The 27,869-nt window shown below is 37.8% G+C and overlaps 1 protein-coding gene across 5 annotated transcripts in view; it reads left to right on the plus strand.

The window, feature by feature from the left end:
• Positions 1–27,869, plus strand: part of SYT14 (synaptotagmin 14) — a 212,205-nt gene that overhangs the window by 125,663 nt on the left and 58,673 nt on the right. For all 5 annotated transcript variants that reach the window (XM_053915751.2, XM_053915749.2, XM_053915750.2 and 2 more), the window contains 2 exons: positions 13,419–13,690; positions 17,525–17,974. In XM_053915751.2, coding sequence (XP_053771726.1) covers positions 13,419–13,690; positions 17,525–17,974 — 722 coding nt within the window. The remainder of the gene's footprint in view (positions 1–13,418; positions 13,691–17,524; positions 17,975–27,869) is intronic.

Here is a 27,869-nt window from a genome sequence, read left to right on the forward strand (position 1 = left end):
CTGAATAAGAAACTCCATCTGGAATGACAACTCCAGTTGCAGTCATCTTCTAATTAAGCTTATGATAATCTGACATCATTTGTCAAGCCTGTTAATTTTTGCAGTGGCCAAGCTGGTGAAATCATTCACCAGAACTGCAGTTCTCAGGTCTCTGATGGGAGACTCGCCTCTGCTTTTCCCTTGCAGAGTCTCGTTGGTAGAGGAAGGAAGCTCCAGTGGTGTCCAGCTCTCCCTTCCTATACCAAATAGCCACTGCTTAGAAAGCCAAAGTGTGGCTTCTGCCAGTTGCTAAGAGTATACATTTTAATTGTAAATCCCAAAACTGGAAAAATAATACCAAGGTGATGTTTTAGATCTGTTCTTAGGTATTTGATGTTATTGATGCAATGGTACATGGGTTTGTTTTTAAGTTTCACTTTCTAATTGCTCATTGCATGTGTGTAAAAACTGATTTTTTTATATTGATCTCATATCCAATGACCTTGCTTCATTTGCTTCTAATTCTAATATATCCCTAAGTTATCTTGGGATTTCTATATAACGATTGTCATCTGAGAGTAATGGGTTTTATTTCTTTCTTTCTGACCCTTTTACATCATCTTTTTCTCAACTTACTGCACTGGCTAGCACCTCCAGTACATTGTTAAGCAGAAGTGGTGATAATAGGCATTCTTGTCTTACTGCCTATCGCAGAGGTAAAGCTTTCAACATTTATTCCACCGTTAAATGTGATGTTTGCTGTGGGACTTTTAAAGATAACTTTTATGAAATAAAAGATATTCCCTTCTAATCTCAGTTTGTGCAGAGATTTTATCATGAGTGGATAACAACTTTCATCAAATGCCTATGTGAATATCATATTTAATTTATTTAATTCTTTCAATGCAATTAATTAGATAAATTTTCTAAGGGTAAATCCACCTTGCATTCATAGAACAACTTTATGTTCCTGGTATAAACCCAAGTTGGTTGTGATGACGTACCCTGTTTATATGACTCTGGGTTTAGATTGCTAATACTTGGTATAGAATTTTTAAATATTTTATTTTTCAATTACAATTGACATACATAATTATATTAGTTTCAAGTGTACACCCTAGTGATTTGACGTTACATAACTTACTAAATGGTTATCCCAATAAATCTTGCACTTACCTGACACCATACATAGTATTAGAATATTATTGACTGTATTCCCTATGCTGTACTTTATATTCCCCATGACTGTTCTGTGACAACCAATTTGTACTTTTTAATCCCTTCACCTTTTTCACCCAATCCCCCAAACCTCTTCCCATCTGTCAACTGTCAAAATGTTCTCTGCATCTGTGAGTCTATTTCTGTTCATCTTGTTCATTTATTTTGATTTTTAGATTCAATTGTTGATAGCCATGTGTTTATTGTAGTGGTTTGGTGGTTCTGAGCTCCTTTAGATTTTTCTTGTCTGGGAAGTTCTTTATCTGTCCTTTGATTCAAAATGATAGCTTTGCTGGGTAAAGTACTCTGGGTTGTAGGTCCTTGTTTTCCATCACTTGGAATATTTCTTGCTAATCCCTTCTGGCCTGCAAAGTTTCTTTTGAGAACTCAGCTGACAGTCTTATGGGAGCTCCCTTGTATGTAACTAACAGCTTTTCTCTTGCTGCTTTTAAGATTCTCTTTTTGCTTTTAACCTTTTGCATTTTAATTATGATGTGTCTTGGTGTGGACTTCTTTGGGTTCATCATCTTTGGGCCTCTCTGTGCTTCCTGGGCTTGTATGTTTATTTCATTCACCAAGTTAGGGAAATTTTCTGTCATTATTTTTTCAAATAGGTTTTCAGTTTCTTACTCTTGTCTTCTTGCACCCCATGATGTAAATGTTGGTATGCTTGAAGTTGGCTCCTTATACTGTCCTTATTTTTTAGATTCTTTTTCCTGTTCTGATTGGCTGTTCTCAGCTTCCTTATCTTCCAGATCTCTGATTTCATCCTCTGCTTCATCTACTCCAGTGTTTATTCCTATAATGTATTCTTTATTTCAGTTAGTGTATTCTTCATTTCTGAATGGTTCTTTTTTATCTTTTCTATCTCTGTTATTATGTTTCCTGTCTCTGTTGATATTCTCACTAAGTTCATCTTTCCCAGAGTTCCTTGGGCATCCTTACAACCAGTGTTTTGAACTCTGTATCTAGTAGATTACTTGTCTGCATTTTGTTTAGTTCTTTTTTTAGAGTTTTGTTCTATTCTCTCAATTGGGACATGTCTCTCTGTCTACTCATTTTGGCAGCCTCACTGTGTTTGTTTCTATGTACTAGATAGAGCTACTACATCTTCCAGGCTTGTTAGAATGGCCTTAAGTAGTAGGTGTTCTGTAGGTAGGGTCTAGTGGCATGGCCTCCCCATTCACCTGAGTAGGGCACTCCAGGTGTGCCCCGCTGTGGGGACTGTGTACACCATTCTGTTGTAGTTGAGCCTTGATTGCTGTTGACTGTCAATGGGATGGATTTACCCCCAGGCCAATCAGCTGCAAGGATTAGCTGTGAATACCAACCACCATGGAGGATCAGCTGTGCAGCAACTTATCCCACTGAGCAGGACTTACTCCAGCAGAGCTCTGGTGCCCACCTACTTTGCCCCTTTAGTATGTCACTGTGGAGGTGTTTCAGTGGTGGTGCTTCAATGTGGTCTGAAGCTGTGCACTGGCTCTGGGGCCTCCTGGGAGGTGTTGGCCAAGGTCAGCCTCTGTTTTTGTTCTGCCCAGGGCCACCTGACATAAGCTACAAAGCGATCTGCAGATGGCTGCCACTTGTGTTGGGGTTGGAGGTGCCCAGGAGAGGCCAAGCTGTGAACCATGGCTGGCTGCCACCAGTTCTAGGCCTCAGGGCACTTAGCGAGATGTACTGGGAACACTAAGGCCAGATGCTGCTTTTTTGAGAGATTGTAGGAAAATCTGGGGTATGAGCCAAGACATGCCATTCCGACTGGCTGGCCATATGGAAAAGTCACTAGAACCAGTTTGGGTGGTGCCTTGGAATCACCAGGCAGGGCAAACAGTATGAGCCCGGTTGATGTACTCCCATATGTGGCACCTGCCTGCCAGCTCTGTGGGGGGAGGGCTCATCAGAGGAACAATGGCCTTTGCTAGTACTTCTGTCTTTCAGGAAGCTGCCCCTCGAACTCTTGCCCCGATGCAGGACAATTCAGTCCCTCCCCACACATCTCTGGTTTTTCAAGCTGCTGTCCGAGCACTGGGGCTCAGAGGGAGTTAGTCTGAGTAAGTCTGGGTAGTTTAAGAGGAACTGCCTGGGACTCTGGAAGCCCTTTGTCTCCCTCAGCCTCATCCCTGCTGGCTTGAAGTTATGGAGACTGCTCTTCTTGGCACTGGAGCCCTGGGTTAGGAAGCCAAGTGTGGGGCTGGGACCCCTTGCTCTTCAGGGTGGACCTCTGAATCCGAGATATCCCTCCCAAATTTTATTCATCATATATGGGTATGGGACTAGCCTGTTCCACATCTTCGCCCCTCCTACCAGTCTCATTGTGACTTCTTTAATTCCCTAGTTGTAGGATTTCTATTCTGCCAAATTTCTGGTGCTTTGGAATGATGTTTCTGTAGTTTAGTTGTAATTTTTGATGTGGTTGTGGGAGGAAGCAAATAACATATTTACCTGTGCCGCCATCTTGACTGGAAGCAATCTCTCCATAGGATTTTTATATTAATTGCTTTGCTAATGTTTAATGTTTTGTATAGAATTTTTATATATGTGTTCAAAGAGGGATTGGCTTATTCTTATAAAATATTTTATAGGCCCTGGTGTCAAGGTTATGTAAATATAATTTCAGAAATATTTCCTTTTTTTGTATTATCTGAAATATTTTGTGTAAGATTTGTGACTTTTTCTTCCTTAAATGGTAAATTCACCAGTGAAGCCATCTGGGCCTGGAATTTTCTTTGCTAGGAAGGTTTTAAAATATGCATTCAATTTCTGTAACAGATGTAATAATATCATTTTTCTGTTTCTTCTTGAGTTGTTTTGATAGGTTGTGTTTCTCTAGGAATTTGTCTGTATTATTTGATTTTCAAATTTATTTGCAGAAAGTATGAAGGTGTCTTTTTATGGAGATTTTTAAAAAATTCTCTAAATGAACAAAAGTTGGAGACATATTACAGAGCACTTTTTACCTACCTCGAGCTGTGTGGTGGTAAGTGGCCCGCTGACCTGCTGCTTCATCACCCCCCAAAGGCTTCAGTGTGTGTTTTCTACAAACAAGAATATTCTCCTAAGTGACCACAATACAGTCATCAAAATTAAGTTACTAACATTGATATATCATTGCTACATCATTTCTAACCTTAAGAAACCATTTGTGGTCAGCGGGTGTCCAGATCTGTCCGTTATAGCGAAAGGGTCTTGTTCACAATCGCATGCCTCTAGTTGTCATGCCTCCTTCGTCTCCTTCTGTCTAGAACAGTTCCCCAGTCTTTCTTGTTTTGAAGATTACGAGTGATTTATCTTTGGAGCATCTGTGTTTTTCTGATACTTTTTCATCCTCAGATTCAGGTTATGCATCCTTAGCCGGAGCACCACAGAAGTGGTGCTGTGTTCCTCACATTGCATCTTAGGAGGTAAGGCACAATTTCGGTTTGTCCCATGAGTCATAATGTTCACTTTAATCTCCTCATTAAGGAGGTGTATCTGCTGGGCTTCTCAGTTGTAAAGGTACCTCTTGGTAATTAGTAAGTTCTTTGTCAGAGGTGCTTTGTAACTATGTCTATATACCTGTTCCTTAAAATTCTTTAAAAAAAAATTTTTTTTTATTGTTGTTGTTTTCCATTACCATTTAGGTTGCTTATAACTCCCTGCCCCCAGCAACTACCACACTGTTGTCCATGTTTGAGTCCTTTTTCCTTTTTGCTCATTCTTTCCACACTCTAACGTCCCCCCACCTCACTAACTGTCATCCTGCTCTCCATCTGTGAGTCTGTCTCTATTTTCCTTGTTCATTCATTGTGTTCATTAGACTCCACAGGAGTGAAATCATATGGTATTTGTCTTTCTCTGACTGGCTTATTTCACTTAGCATAATGTTCTCCAGGTCCATCCATACTATTGCAAAATGGAAAATTTTCTTCATTTTTATGGCCGAGTAGTATTCCATTGTGTAAAAGTTCCAAAGTTGTTTCTTTATCTACTTTATTTTTTATTGTTTGTTCTTTTACAGTTGTCCCAGTATTTTTCCCTTTTTCCCCCTCCACCCACCCCACCCCTCTCTCCCACAGTCAGCCCCCTTCTCCATTATCCATGTCCATGAGTCATTCATACATGTTCTCTGACTAATGCCTTTCCCTTCCTTCCACCATTCCCAGCCTCCCTCCGCCCCTCCTTCAGCTATCAGTCTGTTCCATGTTTCATGTCTCTCATTCTGTTTTTCTCATTAATTTATTTTGTTCATATTTGGATTCCAGTTATAAGTGAAATCATATGGTATTTTGTCGTTTGCTGACCAGGTTATTTCACTAGTATAATAGTCTCCAGTTCCATCCATGGTGTCTCAAAGGATAGGAATTCCGTCTTCTTTCCGCTGCACGTATTCCATTGTGTAAATGTACCACAGTTTTTTAATCCATCCATCTACTGATGGGCACTTAGGCTGTTTCCAACACATGGCTCTTATATATAGTGCTGCTATGAACACGGGGGTGCATAAGTTCTTTTGAATTGGTGTTTTGGGATTCTAGGGGTGTATTCCCAGCAGTGGAGTCACTGAGTCAAAAGACAGTTTCATATTTAATTTTTTGAGCAAATTCCATACTGCTTTCCACAGTGGGTACACCACTCTGCATTCCCACCAACAGTGCACCGGCGTTCCCTTTCCTCCACATCCTCACCAGCACGTGTTGTCCGTTGATTTATTAATTATGGCCATTCTGACAGGTGTGAGGTGATACCTCAAAGAATGCCATTATTGTGGTTTTAATTTGCATCTTTCTGATGGCTAGTGACCTTGAGCATCCTTTCATAGGCCTATGGGCCATCTGTATGTCCTCCTTAGAGAAGTGTCCATTCAGGTCCATTGCCCATTTCTAAATTGGATTGTTTGTCTTCCTGGCATTGAGTCCTATGAGTTCTTTATATAATTTGGGGAGTAGACCCATGTCCAACGTATCATTGGCCAAAAAAAGGGGAACCATAGAGTTGGTTGCCTTTTCAACTTGATGATGTTTTCTTTAGCTGTGCAGAAACTTTTTTATTTGATACAGTCCCATTTGTTTGTTTGTTTTTTTCCCTTTACTACCTTTGCCCTAGGAGACATATCATCGGCAAGAGTCTTGCTACGTGGGATATCTGAAATATCACTACCCATGTTTTCTGCTGGACTTTTATGGTATCATGACTTATGTTTGAGTCCTTTATCCGTTTTGAGTTTATTTTTGTGTATGGTGTAAGTTGGTGGTCTTGTTTCATTTTTTTGCATGTAACAGTCCAGTTCTCCCAACACCATTTATGGAAGAGACTGTTTTTACTCCATCGTATGCCACTGCCCCTTTGGTTGAATATTAATTGACCATAGAGACATGGGTTTATTTCCAGGCTCTCTATTCCGTTCCATTGATCTATGTGTCTGTATTCTTATGCCAGTACCAGACTGTCTTGCCTACAATGACCTTGTAATATAGTTTAATATCAGTATTGTGATCCCTCTAACTTTGTTCTTCTTTTTCAGGACTGCTGAGGCTATTCGAGGTCTTTTTTGGTTCCATATAAATTTTTGGAATATTTATTCTAGATCTGTGAAATAAGACATTGATATTTTAATAGGAATTGTGTTGAATCTATAGATTGCTTTGGGTAGTATGGGCATTTTAATGATGTTACTTCTTCCTATACATGAACACAGTATGTGCTTCCACTTATTTGTATTTTCCTCATTGTCTTTTTCAGTGTTCTGTAGTTTTCCAAGTGCAATTCTTTTACATCCTTGGTTAAATTTATTCCTAGGTACTTTATTTTTCTTCTTGTTATAGTAAAGTGATTTTTTCTTAGTTCCTCTTTCTGATAATTTCTTGTTGTTGTACAGGAATACCATCGATTTCTGAATAGTGACTCTGTATCCCACTACTTTGCCAAGTTCTCTTACTATGTTGAGTAGTTTTTTGGTGGAGACTATGGGCTTTATATGTACACTATCATTTTGTCTGCAAAGGACAGTTTTTTTCTTCCTTCTTTCCAGTTTGGATGCCTTTTATTTATTTTTCTTTTCTAATCTCTGTGGCTAGGACTTCCAGTACTATGTTGAATAAGAGTGGTGAAAGTGAACACCCTTGTCTTGTTCCTGATATTAAGGGAAATGCTTTTAGTTTTTGCCCATTGAGTCTGATGTTGGCATTCTGTTTCTCATGTATGACCTTTATCATGTTGAGGTATGCTCCCTCTATTCTCACTTTGCTGAGTGGGTTTTTTTTTATCATAAGTGGTTGCTGGTTTTTATCAAATGCTTTTTCAGCATCTACTGATATGATCATTTGATTTTTGTCTTTCATTTTGTTTGTGTGATGTATTACATTTATTAATTTGCGAATGTTACACCATCCTTGCATCCCTGGGATGAATCCCACCTGATTGTGGTGTATAATCTTTTTAATGTGTTGCTGGATCCGGATTGCCAATATTTTGTTGAGGAATTAGCGTATATGTTCATCAGTGATATTGGCCTGTAGTTTTCTTTTTTGTGTCTTTATCTGCTTTTGGAATTAGTATAATACTGGCCTTCTAAAAAAAAGTCTTTTTAATGAAATTCCTATTCCATGTACATTTGGGTGTTTTTCACTTTGGAAAGTAAAATGTAAAAGAGTAAAGGGAGATACTACTTTCAAATCTTTGAGTATTTTTATAATTTATATACATTTTTATATTCCTATATGTGATATATAATTTCTATATTCTAACATTATTTGCATATTCTAATTCACAGCTTTAAAATTGTTTCTCTCAAATACAGAAACAGTAGTGAAGTCTACCTATGGAGCCTACTTAGCATCTTTGAATATCAGTGACCCTCTCTGAGTAACTTGTACCTTAGTCTTTGGAGCACAGTTACAGTAAATATAAACAAGAGACAGGTGACTTGTGGTCAGCTGTGTAAGTACCAGAGTTGGCAGGCAACTAGAGAGGGATCTGATTTAAAAATAATGAAAATAAACCAAAGGAAGTAAGGTGTAACATTATTACCAGGCTAAAATTCTATTACGCTGCTTGCATCAAAAGGAAGTTCAGAGAAAGATTATTACAGTATAACAGCTATTGAGGAAAAAGAGTCACCAAGAGAGATTTTAATAAAAGTGAAAACTTTATTATCAGATTGAGGGATAAGGAAGGCAAGAACTTGGTCATGTTGGCTTTTCTAGCCAGCATCCTTTAAGTTCCTCCTTCCTATACCCTATATTCTTTAAGTGTCCAGCATTTTTTTTTTGGTTTTTGTTTGTTTGCTTTTATGTGTATATATTTTTATACTCATAATTACATTTAAGCTTTTGTAAAGGAAGTGGTGAGTCAGTTTTTTACTTTTCTTTTTCAAGTTTTATTGAGATGTAATTGATATCTATCACTGTATTAATCCAAAATGTACAACATAATGATTTCACATATATGTATATATTGCAAAGTGATTAGCACAATAAGTTGAGTTCACATCAACCATCTCACAGTTCCAATTTTTTCTTCTGATAAGAACTTTTAAGATCTACTGTCTTAACAACTTTTTTAAGTTTTGTTAACTGTAGTCTCTCTGCTATACTTCATACGCCCAAGACTTACTTGTCTTGTAACTGGAAGTTTGTACCTTTTGACCAGCTTCACCAATTTCTCTTATCTCTGACCCCCACCTCTGGCACCTACCCATCTGTTCTCAGTATCTATGAGCTCAGGGTTTTTTGTTTAGATTTCACATATAAGTGACATCATGCAGTATTTATTTTTCTCTTTTCTGATTTATTATATGTGTGTGCATGCTACATTTTCTTTATTTATTCCTTTGTCACGGGACACTCAGGTTGTTTCCATGTCTTGGCTATTAAAAATAACACTGCGATGAACATGGGGGCACAGATGTCTTTTCGAGATAGTAATTTTGTTCCCTTCGGGTAAATACCCAAAATGGAATTGCTGGATCATGTGGTAGCTCTGTTTTTAGAGAAACCTTCATACTGTTTTCTATAGGAGCTTTATCAGTTTACGTTCCCACCACAGAGAGTTCCCTTTTCTCCACATTGTAGCCACATTTGTGACCTCTCATCGTTTTTAAACAATAGTCATTCTAAGTAAGATGATAACCATTGTGGTTTTGATCTGCATTTTCTTGATGATAGTGATGTAGAACATCTTTTTTCATGTGCCTGTTGGCCAATTGCATGTCTTCTTTGGGAAAATGTCTCTTCAGATTCTCAGCCTATTTTTAAATCAGATCATTTGTGTTCTTTGCTATTGAGTTGTATGTATTCTTCATATATTTTGGATATAACCTGTTACCCAGTATATGGTGTGCAAGTATTTTCTCCCATTCAGAAGGACACCTTTTCATTTTGTTGTTGATGGTTTCCATTGCTGTGCAGAAGCTTTTTAGTTTGGTGTAGTTTCACTTATTTGTTTTTGCATTTGTTGCCTTTGCAGCAAAATATTGTCAAGACAGTGTGTTCTCCTCAGAGTTTTATTGCTACAAGTATTATGTCCTTTAACCAATTTGCATTAATTTTTGATATGGTATGGATAGTAGTTGAGTTCCATTCTTCTGCATATGGCTGTCCAGCTTTCTCAACGCCATTCATTAAAGAGACTACAGTTCTGCATTGTGTGTTCTCGGCTCCTTTGTCTTGGACCATGTGTGTGTGGATTTATTTCTGGGCTCTCCATTCTGTTCTGTCAATTTATGTGTCTGTTTTTATGCCACTACCATACTATTTTGATTACCTTAGCTTTTTAATATAGTTTGCAATTAAGAAATGTGATACTTCTGGCTTGGTTCTTTTTCCAGATTTTCTGTGGCTATTTGGAGTGTTCTGTGGCTCCATACAAATGTGAGATTGTTTTTTCTATTTCTGTGAAAAATGCCTTTGGAATTTTGATAGTGATTACATTGAATCTGTAGATTGGTTAGGGTAGTGTGAACATTTTAACAATATCAATTTTTTCTAACCTATGAGCATGGAATATCTTTCCATTTATTAGTGTTATTTTCAATTTCTTTCATCATTGTCTTTTAGTTTTTAGTATATAGGTCTTTGACACTCCCTCCCCCCCAGTTAAATTTATTTCTAGGTATTTTTGTTATTGCAATTGTAAATGAAATTTAAAAAAAATTTTTTTCTTATGATATATAGAAATGTAATCGATTTTTGTATTGATTTTTGTATTCTGTAACTTTACTGAATTCATTGATTGGTTCTAATAATTTTTTTGTGTGTGGTGGAGTCTTTAGGGTTTTCTATATATATTATCATATTAACTACAAATAGAGACAGTTTTATTTCTTCCTTTCCAATTAGTGCCTTTTCTTTTCTTGCCTCATTGTTCTGGCTGGGACTCCCAGTATTGTGATGAATGAAAGTGGTGGGATTCAGTTTCTTCATGTTGTTTCCCATCTTTGAGGAAAAGCTTGAAGCTTTTTAACACTCAGTGTGGTATCAGCCCTGGGTTTTCATATATGGCCGTTACAACGTTGATGTGTGTTTCCTCTGTACCCAGTGTCTTTTTTTAGAGTTGTTACCATGACCGGCTGATGAATTTTGCCAAATGCTTTTTTGCATCTATTGATGTGATTGTATGATTTTGACCCTTCATTTTGATAATGTGATGTATCATGCTGATCGATTGTGGATGTTAAATCATCTTTGTATCCCTGGAATAAATCCCACTTGATCATGATGTCTGGTTTTTTAATGTAGTATTGAAATTCGGCTTGCTTATATTTTATTGAAGATTTTGCAGAGATATCGGCCTGTAATTTTCTTTTCTTGTAATGTTCTTATCTGTGTTTGGTATCACAATAATGCTGGCCTAGTAAAATGAGTTTGTAAGTATTCCCTTCTTCTTTTTTTTTGGGGGGGGTAATAGTTTGAGAAGGATTGTTACTAAATATTCTTTAAGTGTTTGGTAGAATTTACCCATGAAGCCATCTGGTCCTGGACCTTTGTTGGTATGTTTTTTTATTCCTGATTCAATCTTCTTACTAGGAACTATTTAGAATTTTTGTTTCTTCCTGATTCAGTCTTGGTAGATTGTATATTTCTAGAAACTTACCCATTTCTTCTGGCCCCAATTTGTTGGCATTTAATTGTTCGTAGTAGTCTTTTATGACTCTTGGCGTTTATGGTGTCAGTTGTAGTATCTTCTCTTTCCTTTCTGATTTTACTTATAAGTCTTCTGTCTTTGTTTCTGGGTCAGTGGCGTCTACTTTTTCCCAACTAGATATGAACAGTGAAACTGACCCCATCCCAGCTTTAATTTAATGGCTTCTAATTAATCTAAGCCAATTACAGCAATCCCATTCTCCCTATTAAAGGTGGGTTTAGAAACAGACACATGACCCAGTTCTGTCTAGTGAGATATGTGGGTAATATGCTGCGAGACTTCTGGGAAAGATCACCTCTCTTCAAAAAGAGAGAGAGAGAGAGAGAGAGAGAGAGAGAGAGAGAGAAAGAGAATAGTAAATGAGAAAATAGTATGCTGACTCCCAGAACCACTGCATTAGGAAATTTGTAATTGACTTTATGTTACAGTAAACATCAATGATTTCAAAACTATTGGTAGAGAATGTATTGGAAGACATTAAATCCAACTCTGATTTTTTGTTACTTTGTTATTTAAAAAAACAAATAAGGATTTATTTGTCTTAAGCATCAAGAAATTTGGAGATAGGTACTTAGGGTTGTCTCAGGTACTCAGACTGTATTTTTCTGCTGCTCCATCCTTAGCTTTCATTCTCCTGAGTGTCCTTAAAGGTAACCGGGTGGCTGCTGCACCTCCAGGCAGGAGGAAGGGGAAAGGCCATTGGACGAAAGGCCAGTTGAGTCTGCTTGCTTTTGTCAGGAAGAAAAAAGCTTTTCTGGAAGCCCCACCTTGAAATCTGGGAAATTGTGGTTTTTTGGCAGATACTTGTGGTGTATCTATTTAACCTATCCTATCTTCTCAAATTCAGCTTCAACTGTATTAATTCAGTAACTTTGCTACTTTTTGCTCATGTTTAACAAACTAAAGTTAGTATGTTATACTCAGGTAAGACATTTAGTTCTCTTTTTCCGAATTTAGAGCTCCTGAACAAATGTGTAAATTTGTGCTAAGTCCATACAAATATTTTTCATTTGAACCAGGTATTGTAATAATTTAAAAATGAGTTTTGCAGTTCTAATGTAAAGTTTTTCTATCTGAGAAGAACAGAAGACCTATTTGAGCATCTGAACTGAACTCCTTTATAAGAATTATAATACAAGCTGTCTTTTTCCCGGGTCCCTTTTGAGAAAGGAGATTCATAGTCCATTAAAAGACAAACTGAGCGGTGTTTAAATGTAGTATGATATTGCGTCCAGGGTTTATCTACACGGACTTAGCTGTCCTTAAGTTGTAAACTGAACTCTCCTTCTTGCCCCCACCTCTGTCCTGTTCACGGACATGTTTATTCTCAGTCATTAAGATAAATAATTAATGTAAGAATTTACAGGATAACTTAAGAGTGAAGGAAAATGTGGTTTGGAATGAACTGCTGGGGGTGGGGAGGCGGAGAGGCCTGCTGCAGACGGGGTGGGCCGCACTTTGGACGGAGTGCCGCCTAGAGTAGCCTCCTGCTGTGAGGACGGTTCAGCGGGACGGGATGGAATGCAGCCTTCAGTTGTTGCTGGCCGGTGGGGATTAGGCCTTGATCCACAATGCGCCTCATTTTAGGGCTCTCTCTATTTATGTCTAGGGTAGATGTGGGAAATAGTTTCTGACCTGTTAAGCCGAATGGTAGTTTAAGTTCATCTCAGTAATTGAAGAAAATAAATGAAGTTTTTATATGTTTTACCTACGATATTTTTCCCTACTGTGGCTGAAGAGGCCGCAGATCATAAGGGAGTAGATGAAGTACATATGCTTCAGGATTGTTTTGAAATAAAGAACTAAAGGAATAAGCCATTTCACTAACATTCATCACTCTCCCATTTTCTGTGCCATGTAACGATCTCTCTTAATATATGAAAGTATGTTTTATTTTTCCTGATATTACTGTGCAGGAGGAGAGGAGTGGGAAACCAGATGAGTTTATTTCTGCATCTGAACTAGAGAACAATAAAATTGAGTAGTTACATTGCCACAAATTTTTAATCAGCTTTTTCAAAGTTATTTGCAGTTATTGTGGACTGTACTGCATGCTGAGGCTACTTGGAAACAGTGACCAGATTCTTGATCGTTGTCAGGAAGCTGCATTCAGAGAATGAGAAGAACACCCCCACTGGACGAGTTGCAGCCACCACCGTATCAGGATGACAGTGGTTCTCCCCACCTCTCATGCACACCCTCAGAAATTGGGGACAGTAAATGTGAATTTTCCCACTGCAGCAACAGTCCGAGATGCTCCTATAGCAAGTGCCCGAGTGAAGGAAGCACAGGTCGTGGAATAGAAAGTTTTCATAACAAAGGATGCGAAGAAGACGTGCCAAGTGACAGCACTGCAGTCCTGAGCCCTGAAGTAAGTAAAAGACACAGAACTTGTTAACGAGTGTTATGTGGAGAATAATAATCCTGTGCTTCTCCTCGTGGTAAGAAGGTTTTACCACTGTCTCGTCCTTTGTGGCTTAATTATACCAGTTTCTATCCTAGATGTGATCTTTACCCAGCTGACTTAGCAGGGGCGTCCCGACCAGTCTGCAGCTCCCCCTTCAAAAGAAAATGGGTAGCTAAAAATGAGAGCAATGCTCAAAACATTGAAAAATTACCTTCCCCCAAGTTTCAACCTCAACAAAGAATTTTTTTAATTTTTAACATTTTCAATAAAGCATTCTAGAATTATTTACTTGTTTTTTTCATGCTGAGGTTTCTATTTATGTTTGTGTCTTTTTAAGAATTACTTTTTTGGGGTATTTTTATTATTGGTAAGTTGTCCGTTAATATTTTACAAAATAACATTTTTGCATTTTCCTATCATAGAATAGGGAAGAGAGAAGGCATGCTCAGCTTTACTAATAGCATTTGGATTCATGGCGTAATGCATTCAGGGGGGTTGAGTGGTTGCTATTAAGTTATTTACTCTTGTTGTTGTTGTTGGCACTATTACACATGTCCCCATTTCCCCCTCTGTCTGCCTCCACCCATCCCCAAAAGTTATATTCTCTTTTGGAACAAAAATGTGAAAATGACTCCAAAAATAGGGTGTTACACATTTGAAGTCTTTCCATGTTCAAAAAAAGGTTTTTTAAAAATATTTCTATAAAGATGAAAATTATCAAGGTAATCTAGAGGTTTTCTAAGGTAGTATTTACTTTTATTCTATTTAGATGGCAAGTTTTTACAACTTCTATCCTAGACAACATTTTGTGAAACTCTGGTGTGTCATTGTTCTTACCGGGTGAATTTTCATCTGCCAAAATTTCAAATACAAAACAAGAAGTATGAGGAGGAAGGTGAGCTCAGTTGCACACGTAGGATAGGGTGCCAGTGGTACAGGCGGCAAGACCGCGCTGTGCGAATCCTGCCTCACGTTAACGCCCACGTGCCCTGTCTCGCTCTTTCTGCTGCATCAGCTTCCCCTTCCCCCAGTTACGTGTGGAAACAAGGACAAGGGTGAGATAGCAGCAGGGGTGCCACGGGCTAGAAACACGAAACTTATTTTATGGGAGCAGTACAGCGGCAGGTACTCCTGGTCACCAGTGAGACCTGCCAGTTAGCCTGCTAAATAGGCATAGGTTTTATCTGCATTTCTTAACAACACATGGGTGACAGCTGTCCGCCCAGAGGTGACATGGTCGTGGCTTGGGCTTTCCATCCCCTTTCATAGGTGATACTCATTTGCTATATCATATTTTCTATTTGTTCTTACCTATCTTTAACATATTTTAAAAGTTATTAATTTCATTACTGTCTATACTTAACACATTGTCAGAATCCTGCCTATCTCTGTAAGGTTACCTTTGCTATTCATTACCTATAGTTAACACAGCCTGTGAGTTTTGCCCATTTGGCAGAAGCTGTTGACTTGCTCTCTGGGTTAACACTTCTTATGAGTCTCCTCCCATCCTGCTTGGTTTTGTGTCTTCTGCAGCAGAATCGATTATATTTAAACAGTAGAGCAAACGCACATTACATAATATTTAGATAATAGCGTATGTTAGTACAAAATTCACTCTTGTGTTTTTAAGTTTATTTTACTCCCCACTATCCCTCTAATGGATATTAATCCAGTACAAAATTTTTACTTTCCTCTTGCTCCTAGAGCCTCCCCACATACACTGCTGAACTGGGAGGGGAGCAAGGGTTCGGAAGAGTTCCGTGGCAAGGAGTTCATAAACTCTGTTGATGACCTCTTGCTAGCTGAAGACCATTCAAAACTTTAATAAGAGACCTTGAAAGGAAGAATTATTTTCTAATCGCTCATTGCAGAATACAAATATTAGCTTAATCTGTAAAGGTCCCCTTCTTTTAACCCTTGGTTTTGTGAGAATTGTCAGAATGCCAAGAAAAAAGTTAGGAAGGCGCCAAGAGAAACAAAACTCAGGAAGAGCTAGCTATCCACAACCTTATTAAAAACTTTTATCGCCCTGAAAATCTTATTGTCATGGCACTATTTTAGAAAATATTTAATTGAAATATCAAAGCCATGTAATTAATCACCCTTAATTATCATTATGAAGTGACATGCATTAAAACATTTTGCTCTAAACTGTACATTTTTTTTTACAGAGTAAGAATGCATTTACTCTGATTGGATTCTATACTATTAAAAAACGAAACAAAACAGTTCTTCTAGGAGACTGTTCCCTCTGCCAAGTGTTCCTCATCTGTCCTCTTTTTTTCCCATATATATATATAGCCAAGTGAATAGATGGGTAATATTTATAAGGTCAAAAACTTGTGTCTTTTTGGTTTTCTTCTGCATCCCTCCCACCTGAACAGGGGTTTGGCACATAGTAGGTGTAATAGTTAGGGTAAGTATTAAGCTGTTATAAAACCAGGAGCCAAATATAGTGGGTAAAACCCTCAGAAGATTTCTTTGTCTTTCAGTAATAAATGTCCAGCGTGAGTAGGTAACTTGCCTCTGCAACATCAGTCAGGGGCCCAGTTCCTTCTTTTTGTTACTCTGTCATCCCTCGGGTGTTGTTCTGGTCCACATGTTACGTAGTCCACAATGACCCACACATCCTATCTCAGTGTCTGCTCTTCTGTGGGAAGTGTGGGACAGAAAGAAAGTGAAGGGCAAGTAATTTCTTCTATACACCTGATCTGTGTGTTCCTTACATAGCCTCTGTTGGCCTCCTGTTGGCCAAGGCTGAGTCTCAAGGTCATCATACTAGAAGGAAAGTTTAGAATTATAGTCTTTTCTAGACACTGTGTCTCTGGCTAAAACTCGGGTTGTGTTTTTGAGAAGTGCAAGAAGAGAAGATTGGTAGTCAACAGTGGTAGACACTAAGTAGAAGTTCAGAAACATTTAGGAAATTACAACATTGCTTCACATTTCAAAATGAAAAACATTTAAGATGTATTAAAATACTTGAAGGGGCAGGTGGTATAGTTGAAGGTCAGAGACCGGGGTCCGGCAGTCTGTACTAGCTGAAATTCTATTTACGTTCCAGACGGTTACACTGGCCGGAACTTGAGACAATTCCAGGGAAAACGAGTACAATTTCTTTTCATCGCATAATTAAAATGAACAGATTTCGTCTTTCTTGAACTTTTGAAATGTGTATTATTCTGCCATTTTCAGTAGTAGTTAGTACCAGAAATAATAAGACTTTTAAATTCAAATTAAAAATAGTGTATGTTACAGAAAACAAGTATTTGGCTGCAAATATTTTGAGGCCTTTGTATTTATACTTTTGTATTTCACATTTCCATTGATTTTCGGCCTAAATGTGTTTACATTCTATTACGGATGGGGGTATTTTAGAACGAACTCTGAAAATGGGACCGGTTTTTCAGTAGCATTATACTTAAATTATTTATGTTCTTCTGTTCTCCAGCCTAATGTTGAGCTGTCAGTTACATTGTTCATAATGTTGAAAGTAAAATTTAGTAGTTTCCTACACGTTGAAATTCTCATTATAAAAACATATCCCAACTTCCTCAAAATTGTGATGGTGAATATTAAGTTCTGTCTCTTTATGCTAAGTTTTTGAGTTTAACCTACCACTTAAAACTACCGTGGCCCTGTAGAGTGGCTTGCACTTGTAGTAGACTGTTAATTATTATTACTTTCTTTGTGATATCAAATCAAAACAGTTCTCACATCATCCTTCTATCAGGTATTTATGTACATGCTAGATTAAGTAATAGAGTTAAAACTGAAAACGTTTAAATTTGCTTTTCTTAGGATATGTCAGCTCAAGGATCATCTTCACAGCTTCCTAAACCTTTTGATCCTGAGCCAGAAGCTAAATATGGCACACTGGATGTGACTTTTGACTATGACTCACAAGAACAGAAGCTTCTGGTAACAGTGACAGCTGTCACAGATATCCCAACATATAACAGGACAGGTGGCAACTCATGGCAAGTACACCTTGTTCTTCTACCTATAAAGAAACAGAGAGCAAAAACGAGCATCCAGAGAGGACCATGCCCTGTCTTCACAGAAACATTCAAATTTAACCATGTTGAATCTGAGATGATTGGAAATTATGCGGTTCGATTTAGACTGTATGGTGTACATCGCATGAAAAAAGAAAAGATTGTGGGGGAAAAGATTTTTTATTTAACAAAATTGAATCTTCAAGGGAAAATGTCACTACCTGTGATATTGGAACCTTCTTACAATCATTCTGTGAGTATCTGATCGAATAGCCCACATGCGGTTAAGTTCATGGTATGCACAATTTTAATACGATATACCCAACATCCTTTTCATTCTATTTTTACATAGTAATACTACCTTTACAAAATTTCTAAGCCCTGAATAGGTAGGTATAAATTTTTCTCATCCATAAAAGTTGCCCTTGAAGATTATATATGGTTTATTTTATATATGATGTGTTTTTATGCTTCACAGAGTCTATCCCAGTATCTTAAACACTTGATCCTTTGTTAAATATTTATTAGATGGTTGATTATGACATCAGCTGAACGCCATATAGAATACATTGTTTCCTTTCCAGGCCAGAAGTAGGTGATGCATTAAGAACTATCTAGCTCCATATCTTCTTCGATCCTGTTTGCTTGTGGAGAAGAGGTGCTGCTGCCTAGATCGTGACTGACTGTCTTTCCAGAACTGCTATGAAATAATTTTTAAAGGTTCAAAAACAGTGGCCTTGTTATATTTTCCACCCTTTTAAACAAAGGTTTTGTAGTATTTGTGGAAGAATACTTAAATATGGTGCTATGAGCTGCTGTTCCTTTCCTCTTTTTCCTCTAGGTTCTGATCATACACTGTGTGTGTGTGTGTGTGTGTGTGTGTCTCCCACAATTTTTAACTAAATTCCCACCAGGCATTGCAGATCACCAGAGAGCCGCACTGTTTATTTCAACCAGGGGGATGCATTATGCCACATAGTTACTTAGATTATGAGAAAATCTGTGATATGCTGTAAATGTAAATTATGAATTATATTTACTCATCTCTGTTATACTGACTAAAAACATTTTTATATTGTAAATATACAGATTTCAGAATAGATTTATATTTTAAAACAATAGTATCATATTTCAGGGTTGTTTTTAAGCTTTTAAATGTGTAAGCGTAAGTCTGAGATTAGAGTCTCACTGAATTTATGCCATGCAGCATTTGGTCTTAAAGGACCGTCATTCACAACAGAACCCCATGCCATTTTAGCTACTCATCACTCAGACTAAATAATGAGAAAGTTTTAAAAAATCGTAGTAAGAATGGCACAATATTTAATTGACCTTCAGTTTTTTCTCTCCTCTGATAAATTGCTGATTTCATTTTTTTAAAAGGCATTTCCTAAAATTGTCCATTCTGAAATTTAAAGTTGTAACAAGTTATCAGTTTTCCTACTAAAGGCTAAATATTATCCTACAAACCCACAGGGATATACTGTATTTACTGCCACCTTTTGGTTTTTAAATTTTTAAATGTTGACGTGTTGGTGGTTGATAATTTGTCTCTTTAGTTACAGAGGTCCATAAATAGGAAGAACTTTGCCCAAGAGTTGTTACATCTAGAGCCATGATTTAGATAAGAGCAGATGATTTGGATGAGATTTTGGACTTTGAGATGATGAGATTTAGATTCATGTGTTGGGTCTTTTTACTTTGAACTGATAATGTAGTAGGATGAGACTTTGAAGAACCTTAACTAGGGTGAATACACTTTATGTGTCAGAGGTATGTGAACCATGGGGGCCAGAGGGCAGACTGTGCAGGCAGAATTCTAAAATGGTCCTCATGACCTTCATTCCCTAGTGTTACTCCTGTGATTATGTTATATTAAGTGGCAAAAGGATTTTGAAGAGGTAATCAAGGTTATTAGTCAGTTGACATTAAGATAATGTATTATCTGGGTGGGCCTAACTCCATGATGTGAACCTTTTAAAAGCAAAGAGTTTCTCTGATTGGTAGCAGAAAAAGTTGACTTACAGCGTGAGGGTGAATCAGCATGAAGTTCTTTGTTGCTGAGGTGGACTGGGTGGTGGTAGAAGGACCTAAGAGTGGCCTTGAGGAGCTGAGGGGGAGGCCTCTAAGAGCTCTGGCCAACTGCCAGCAAGAATGTAGGGATCTCAGTCCTACAAGTGCAAGGAACTGAATCTGGCCAGCACCTGAGTGAAGAACTTAGAAGAAGATTCTTTTCCCACAGCTGGGTAAGAGCCCAGCTGAGCCAGCACCTTGATCACAGCCTTGTAAGATCCGTAACAGAGAACCCTGTTGCACCCACCCAGACTTTTGACCTGCAGAAACAGTGACATAGTAAATGGATATTTTTAAACCTATGAAGATTGAAATAACTTACTACACTTCAGTAGAAAACTGATACTGACTTCCAGTCAAGATGGAAATGTAGATAGCCACACTTTGCCTCGTTGCACAACCATAGAAAGAATTACAACCAGATCTCAAAACGAATTAATACCCAGAACCGTCAGAAAATCGAGCTGTATGGAAGTCTGACAACCAACGATTTAAAGAAGACACATTCATCCAGATGGGTAGGAGGTGCAGAGTTGCAGAGATGGGCAGAGAAGGGAAGTGGGAGCGGAATGGTGGCAGCAGTGGTGGTGGAAGGGACAGGAGGAATACCTTGGGAATGGGCTATCCCAGCCCCAGGTCAGGCCACACAGCTCAGGGTTCCATCACTAGGAAGATAGATCCCCTTTACCTCTGGCTGTAAAAACCAATGGGGATTAGGGCAGCTGAAGAAACTGCCAGATTTTCACCACTTAAAGGACTAGCATAGACTTAAAACATATGCACACCCACCCACTTCAGGATTCACCACCATGGCAGCAGCTGGAAGGGCGCCAGTCGCACACGGGAAAGGGGGTGAAGTGACTGAAAATGGGGCGAGTGCCAGGTGAACTGTGAGAAGCCAGGCAGCAGGATTGCCCCTCTCTGAACCCTCTCCACACAGCCACAAAGTGATGAAGGGGGTTACCCCACCCTGGCAATTATCTAAGGCTCTGTCCCACACAATTTAAAGATGCCTTTTCTTTTTTCTTTCTTTTTTTTTTTAATTTTATTTATTTTTAGACAGAGGAGAAGGGAGGGGGAGAGAGAGGGAGAGAAACAATGTGTGGTTGCCTCTCATGCACCCCCATCTGGGGACCTGGCCCGCAACCCAGGCATGTGCCCTGACTGGGAATCAAACCAGCGACCCTTTGGTTTGCAGGCCTGTGCTCAGTCCACTGTGCTACACCAGCCAGGGCTAAAGATGCCTTTTCTACAATAGGACATGCTACTAAGACAGGAAGTAAAAGCAGCTCTACCTAATACACAGACACAAACACAGGGAGGCTGCTAAATTGAGGAGACAAAGAAAAATGAAAGAACAGAACAAAACCTCAGAAAAGGAAACAGATAACCGATGCAGAGTTCAACACACTAGTTATCAGGATGCTCAGAGAACTCCTTGAGTATGGCAAAAAAATAAAGGAAGAAATGAAGAGTACACTAAGGGAAAGAAAGAATAATCCACAGGAAACCAACAGAGAAGGGAAGGAAGCCAGGATTCAGATCAACAATTTGAAACATAAGGAAGAGAGAAACATTCAACCAGAGCAAAAAGAAGAAACAGGAGTTTTTTAAAAATGAGGACAGGCTTAGGAACCTCTGGGACATCTCCAAAAGTACCAACATCCAAATCTTAAGGATGCCAGAAGGAGAAGAGGAAGAGCAAGAAATTGAAAACTTACTTGAAAAAAATAATGAAAGAAAACTTCTTTAATTTGAAGGAAATAGACACACAAGTCCAGGAAGGACAGAGTCCCAAACAAGTTGGACCCAAAGAGGAACACATCAAGACACATCATAATTAAAATGCCAAAGGTGAAAAATAAAGAGAAAATCTTAAAAGCAGCAAGAGAAAAGCAGAGCATTAACTACAAAGGAGTTCCCATAAGACTATCAGCTGATTTCTCAAAAGGAACTTTGCAGGCAAGAAGGGACTGGCAAGAAGTATTCAAAGTGATGAAAATGAAGAACAAGCTGACAGTGACCAGAGGGAAGGTAGGAAAAGGAAAGAAGGGGAAGGGTCAAGTCAAGGAACATGTATAAAGGACCCATGGACAAAGACAATGGTGGGGGGAGGATTGAAAGTGGAAGGTAGGGGTTGGGTAGGGCAGGAGAGAGTAATGGGGGGAAGTGGGGACAACTATAATTGAACAACATTAAAAAAGAAAAAGAAAAGACCTACAACCTAGATTACTTTATCCAGCAAAGCTATAATTTAGAATCAAAGGGCAGATAAAGTGCTTCCCAAACAAGGTAAAGGTAAAGTAATTCATCATCACCAAGCCATTGTTATATGAACTGTTAAAGGGATTTATTTAAGGAAAAGAAGATAAAAACCATGAACATTAAAAAGGCAACAAATTCACAACTATCGACAACTGAATCTAAAACAAAGAAAGAAACAAACAAACAAACTAAGCAAACAACCAGAACCTGAACAGAATCACAGATATGAAGGTCATTTGGAGGTTTTATCAGCTGGGAGGGGGAAGGAGGAGAATGGGGAAATGGTACAGGGATTGAGAATCATAAATGTTAGGAACAAAATTGGTGGGGAAGTTAGAATAGCATAGGAAATGGAAGAGCCAAAGAATTTAAATGCACAACCCATGGACATGAACTAAGGAAAGGATTGTTGGAGGGAACGGGAGTACCTGGTGGAGGGGGGCAAAAGGGGAAAAATTGGGACAACTGTAATAGCACGATCAATAAATTATACTTAAAAAATTAAAATAAAAAAGAAAGGTTTTGAATTACAAAAAGCAAAAATAAAAAACAAAAGAAAATGAATGCAGTCCACAGGGTGTAAAATGTATTACTATCTAGCTCTATAGAAAAAGCTTGCTGACCTCTGCTCTAGACAACTAGGAATCAAAATTGAATATTAGAGGTGCAAATCACTTCTTTGTTGAGGTGAGTACTCACAAAACATTCTGTAAGCCTGCTTTCCATCTTGGTGGGATATTCTTTACCAGTTTACGAAGTCTCCAGCAAATACCTTTATATAGCTGTAAACATGTAAGTCAAATCTGAAGGTCTTCCCTATTCTTTTTCTCATGGCTGCTCCCTTAGCATTAACTTGGAGAAATATCGTTTATTTAAAAAAATAATCTCTCTGTGAGGAAGAAATGTTTATATAAAATTCAATTTTATTTCATTGCCTTCTGTTAAATTTACATAAAGTGGATTTTTAAATAAAAAGCTGTATTTTGATCCATTTTTTATAAAATTATTTCTGTTCCTACTATTTGTACATATTTATAGAATGATGTCTGCAAGATGTTTACTTAACAATTTACAGGTGATTTTTACATTTCCATCTTTGTTTATTTCTATATTATTTGGATAATTTATGAAAATCATTTGTCAATTTTTTAAAAATGGAGTCAGAAATGGTCAGGGAATTTGGACCCTGGTCAGTTTAGTGAAGGTGAAAAAAACAGATCAGTTCCTAGTGAGATTTTTTTTAGGGTAAGCAAAGGAATAAGAGGAAAGATACGGCCTTGTGGAAACTTAACTTTTCTTAAGTTCTAATGAGGGTTCTTAATATGTGCCTACTTGTTTATATTTATTAAACCTGGTTCCATATTTTATGTCTGTGTGAATACGGAGAAGTTATAGGAAGTAGACATGGGAGTGGGTGGGACTGTCTCAGGAGTGAGAAGAGTGGGTCCTCAGGAACACCTAGATTTAAAGATTGAAGAAAGGGAGCGGTAGGGTGGGAAGAAAGAGGTAGTAAAATGTCACACAAACCACGAATGAAGTTATGACGGAAGATACAATCAACGTTGTCAAATGCTGCCTAGGGGACCCATATTGAAACCTGTGCACTGCATTTAGGATATGGAGGTAATGGGTAGCCTTAGAAGGACCAGTGTTGGTGAGGTTGCAGAGGCCAGATTCCAAACTAGGCTGGCAATCATGTAGACAACTCTTCTACCAAATTTGGCTGTGAAAACATAGAGGACTTATTTGGAAAGTGGGGGTTCTGGAAAGATGTTTTTCAGATTAAGAGAGACTTGGTCATGTTTAAATACTAAGCAAATGTTGAAATAAAAAGATGGAGTGTAAGCTATAGGAGAGGTAATTGAAGAAAGATATGAATTGATGTGTCTGGGATGAGCAGAGAAGCAAAAATATTTTCAAGAGATTTATTGAAATTATGGACCATCAAATCTAAGTGGAATAAAGAGAGGTGAAGCTAGAAAGGAATTGCTAGGCAGGGGGGGAAGTAAGAACGTTAGTGGACTCTAAGTCCCAAAGACATCAAGGAACACCTATGAGGAGTGGTTGAAGAAGAAATAAGGAAAGTTCGGGGGCTGTGGTTAGAAAGGAGAATGTTTTAACTTAATGTGATGAGATGACAAGGGTCCAGAGTGTGATGGTGGAAATGCACATCAGAGATGAAATGAAAGGTGAACTCACTGGAGATGGGTAAGTTGGCCAAGAAAGGCCAGAATTTTGGGTGGGTTATGCACAGGGATTTTGAAGTCACAAAAGATGGTGGCAGAAATTTAAATGTAAAAGAAGATTGAATTAAGGGTTATTGTTCTCAAGGAATGAAGGAGAAATGTTTAGGGAATGAAGATGAAATTTTCAGGATAAGTTTACTTCAGGATGAAGTTTACTTCTTCCTTTCCAATTTGGATGCCTTTTCTTTCTTTTTCTTGTCTGCTTGCTATGGCTAGGACTTCCAATACTATATTGGATAATAGTGGTGAGAGGGAGTATTCAAATGTCAATTACAATCATAATTTGACTATTAAAATCTCAGATGTTATTTAAAGCCTAATTTAAATCCCACCTCTATAGAAATTTGTTTGATTTTTTCTAATATAATTTAACTAGTTGATCTTTATCTTTGTATACCAAATATTTAGTACTGATTATTGCTTTATAAATGTTGAATGGATCAATGGGTGAATGGGTGCATATGGTGCATATTATTTCTAAGTTACTGCTTCTGGTGGGGGTTTTTTTTGGCAGCTAATTATGCTGTCTTTTTTATCAGACTTGTTCTCTGTCTTAGATTTTAAACTTTGAGAAGAGAGCGTATGTGTTTTACTTTGATGGTATTTTTCATGGAACCTAGAACATAGGTATTTAATGAATACTTGTTAAATTGATTTATCAACATGTTCAGATAAACTCGATCATTTTAAAATTTTAAGTTCCATATATATAAAATTACCTGATAGGTCCCAGTGTCTTTTGGTTTATAGGCTGGTGCTCAATCCACTGAGCCACAGCAGCCAGGGCGGTCCCAGTATCTTTAAAAACAGTCCTATTGGGAGTCTTTTTTGACCTGGATCAAATAAGTGTGCATCTCAGGGCAAATAAGAACACATCAGGACTCATTTTATTTTTAAATAATTGATGAATTAGGGACATACGTGCTTTGTGATTTCACCTTCAGGAGTGTATAATGCCACAGTTTCCTAAGAGTGACCAGACTTCCTCCAGACCTAACTGCAGTGTTGATCTTCTTTTAATAACTTGTAATTTCAGCTTTTAATTTCTAAAATCCCTGCATCTCAAACATAGCCTGTTTTTATGTTAGTGCATTGAACTAATTTAGTTTGATTTTAGTACTACTACTTTTATTTCTAAGAGAGGTAAATTATTGCTTCTGTCTATAATTGAAATATGTATCCCTTTGTGAATCATACTTTAGGCTACATTAGCAAATTTCACTTAAAACTTAGCTTTTACCCACTTTAATATTCACTATAATTCATGTACTACCATTATCAATAAAGATCTACATTTTTCTAAATGTAGATTACACTTCATCCTAAAGCAATTTAAAATAAACACTTCATGATGAACTAACCATCACAGGTAAAAATCACTGCGTGGTGGAGAAGCTGCCTGGGTACGATTCCGCTCCCTAGACAGCAACAGTAGTGAGTCATGGGCCACTTAAAACCAGTTGCAGACTCACTGAGACACGGTTATTCAAAGGGAAATTAAGGGAGCCTGTTGCTGGTGGAGAGGAATAACAAGTCTCACAAGGACTGTTATCAGATAAATCTTTCAATGAAACGGAGAGGCTAAATTAGAGCAGAAAAGGGAGCTTTTTGTGTGTAAATTAGATTCTTAGTTTGCAGGATAAAAAGAAGTCAACTTTAAATGTTAAGCCTTAATAAATTTTGAAAAATGCAAGAAATTGAGTGAGGAAACTGAAAATGTGTGAGTAAACCTTTTAGTATTTAGTGCAGAGAATAAAATACTTGGAGCAACTCACTGGCATTCTTTTAGCTGAACTATCCAAGTGCTAATCTATAAACTGCCAAGTACTGCCCCATATATTCTGTTTAGTGTATTTTATTTTTTAAAGAAATAAACCAGCAAATTAAAAGATAAGCTTAAAGTACTTTCCTCTCCTGCTGTATTTTATTTTATGCAATTAACTTTAACAGTCTGATTACAGTGGCCTACAGTTTGATATCAGGTATTGTGATCCTTCCTACTTTGTTTTTCTTCCTCAATATTGCTGAAGCTATTTGGGGTCTTTTTTGTTTCCATACAAAGTTTTGAAATATTTGTTTTAGATCTGTGAAATATGCCATTGGCATTTTAATAGGAATTGCATTGAATCTATAGATTGCTTTGGGCAGTATGGACATTTTAATGATGTTAATTCTTCCAATCCATGAACATGATATACACTTCCATTTATTTGTCTTCCTTAATTTCTTTCTTCAGTGTTCTCAGTTTTCCGAGTATATGTCTTTTACCTCCTTGGTTAAATTTATTCCTAGGTACTTTATTTTTCTTGTTGCTGTAGTAACTAGGATTTTTTCCCCCAATTTCTGTTTGATATTTCATTGTTCTCTGAAATATATAAAGAACTCATATGACCTAACACCAGGAAGAAAAACAATCCAATTAAATAGGCAAAGGACCTGAATAGACACTTCTCCAAGGAGAACATACAGATGGGCCATAGACATATGAAAAAATGCTCAACATCACTAGCCATTAAGAGAGATGCAAATTAAAACCACAGTGAGATACCACCTCACACCTGTCATAACGGCTGTCATCAGTAAATCAAACAAGTACTGGCAGGGATGCGGAGTAAAGGGAAAGTTACTGCACTATTGGTGGGAATGCAGACTGGTGCAGCCACTGTGGAAACACTATGGAATTTCCTCAAAAAACTAAAAATGGAACTGCCTTTTGACCCAGTGATTTCACTGCTGGGAATATAGCCTAAGAATTCCAAATTACCAATTCAAAAGAATTTATGCACCGCTATGTTTATAGCAGTGCTATTTACAATAGCCAAGTACTGGAAACATCCTAGGTGCCCCTGAGTAAGTGAGTGGATCAAAAAACTGTGGTACATTTACACAGTGGAATACTACACAGCGGAAAGAAAGAAAGAACTATCATTTTGCCAGCATCGATGGAAATGGAGAATATCATGCTAAGTGAAATAAGCCAGTTGCTGAAAGACAAATACCATATAATCTCACTTATAAGAGGAATCTAATGAACAAAATAAACTAACGAACAAAATAGAACCACAGGCAGGCATGGAAAGATGGAATAGTATGACAGTGACTGGAGGGGACAGTGCAGATAATGGTGGAAAGAAGGGGAAGGGACTAGTCAAAAAACATGTGTGAATGATTCATGAATATGGATAACAGTGTGGAAATTGGCTGTAGGAGCAGGGGAAGGATGGGCAGAGGAGGACAAAGGGGGAAATTGGGACAATTGTAATAGAATAACAATAAAAAATGATTTAAACACTGGTTATAAGGATGCTCAAGGACCTCAGAGGGGACCTCAGCAGCATAAAAAAGATCCAGTCAGAAACAAAGGACATGCTAATCGAAATAAAGAACAATTTACAGGGAAACAGCAGTAGAATGGATGAAGCCGAGAATCAAGTCAATGATTTGGAGCATATGGAAGCAAAAAGCAACCAATCATAACAACAAGAAGAAATAAGAATCAAAAAAAACGAGGATAGTATAAGCAGCTTGTTAGACAACTTGAAGAGATCCAACATACGCATCATA

This window comes from Desmodus rotundus, chromosome 12, assembly GCF_022682495.2.
Source record: "Desmodus rotundus isolate HL8 chromosome 12, HLdesRot8A.1, whole genome shotgun sequence".
NCBI lineage: Eukaryota > Metazoa > Chordata > Mammalia > Chiroptera > Phyllostomidae > Desmodus > Desmodus rotundus.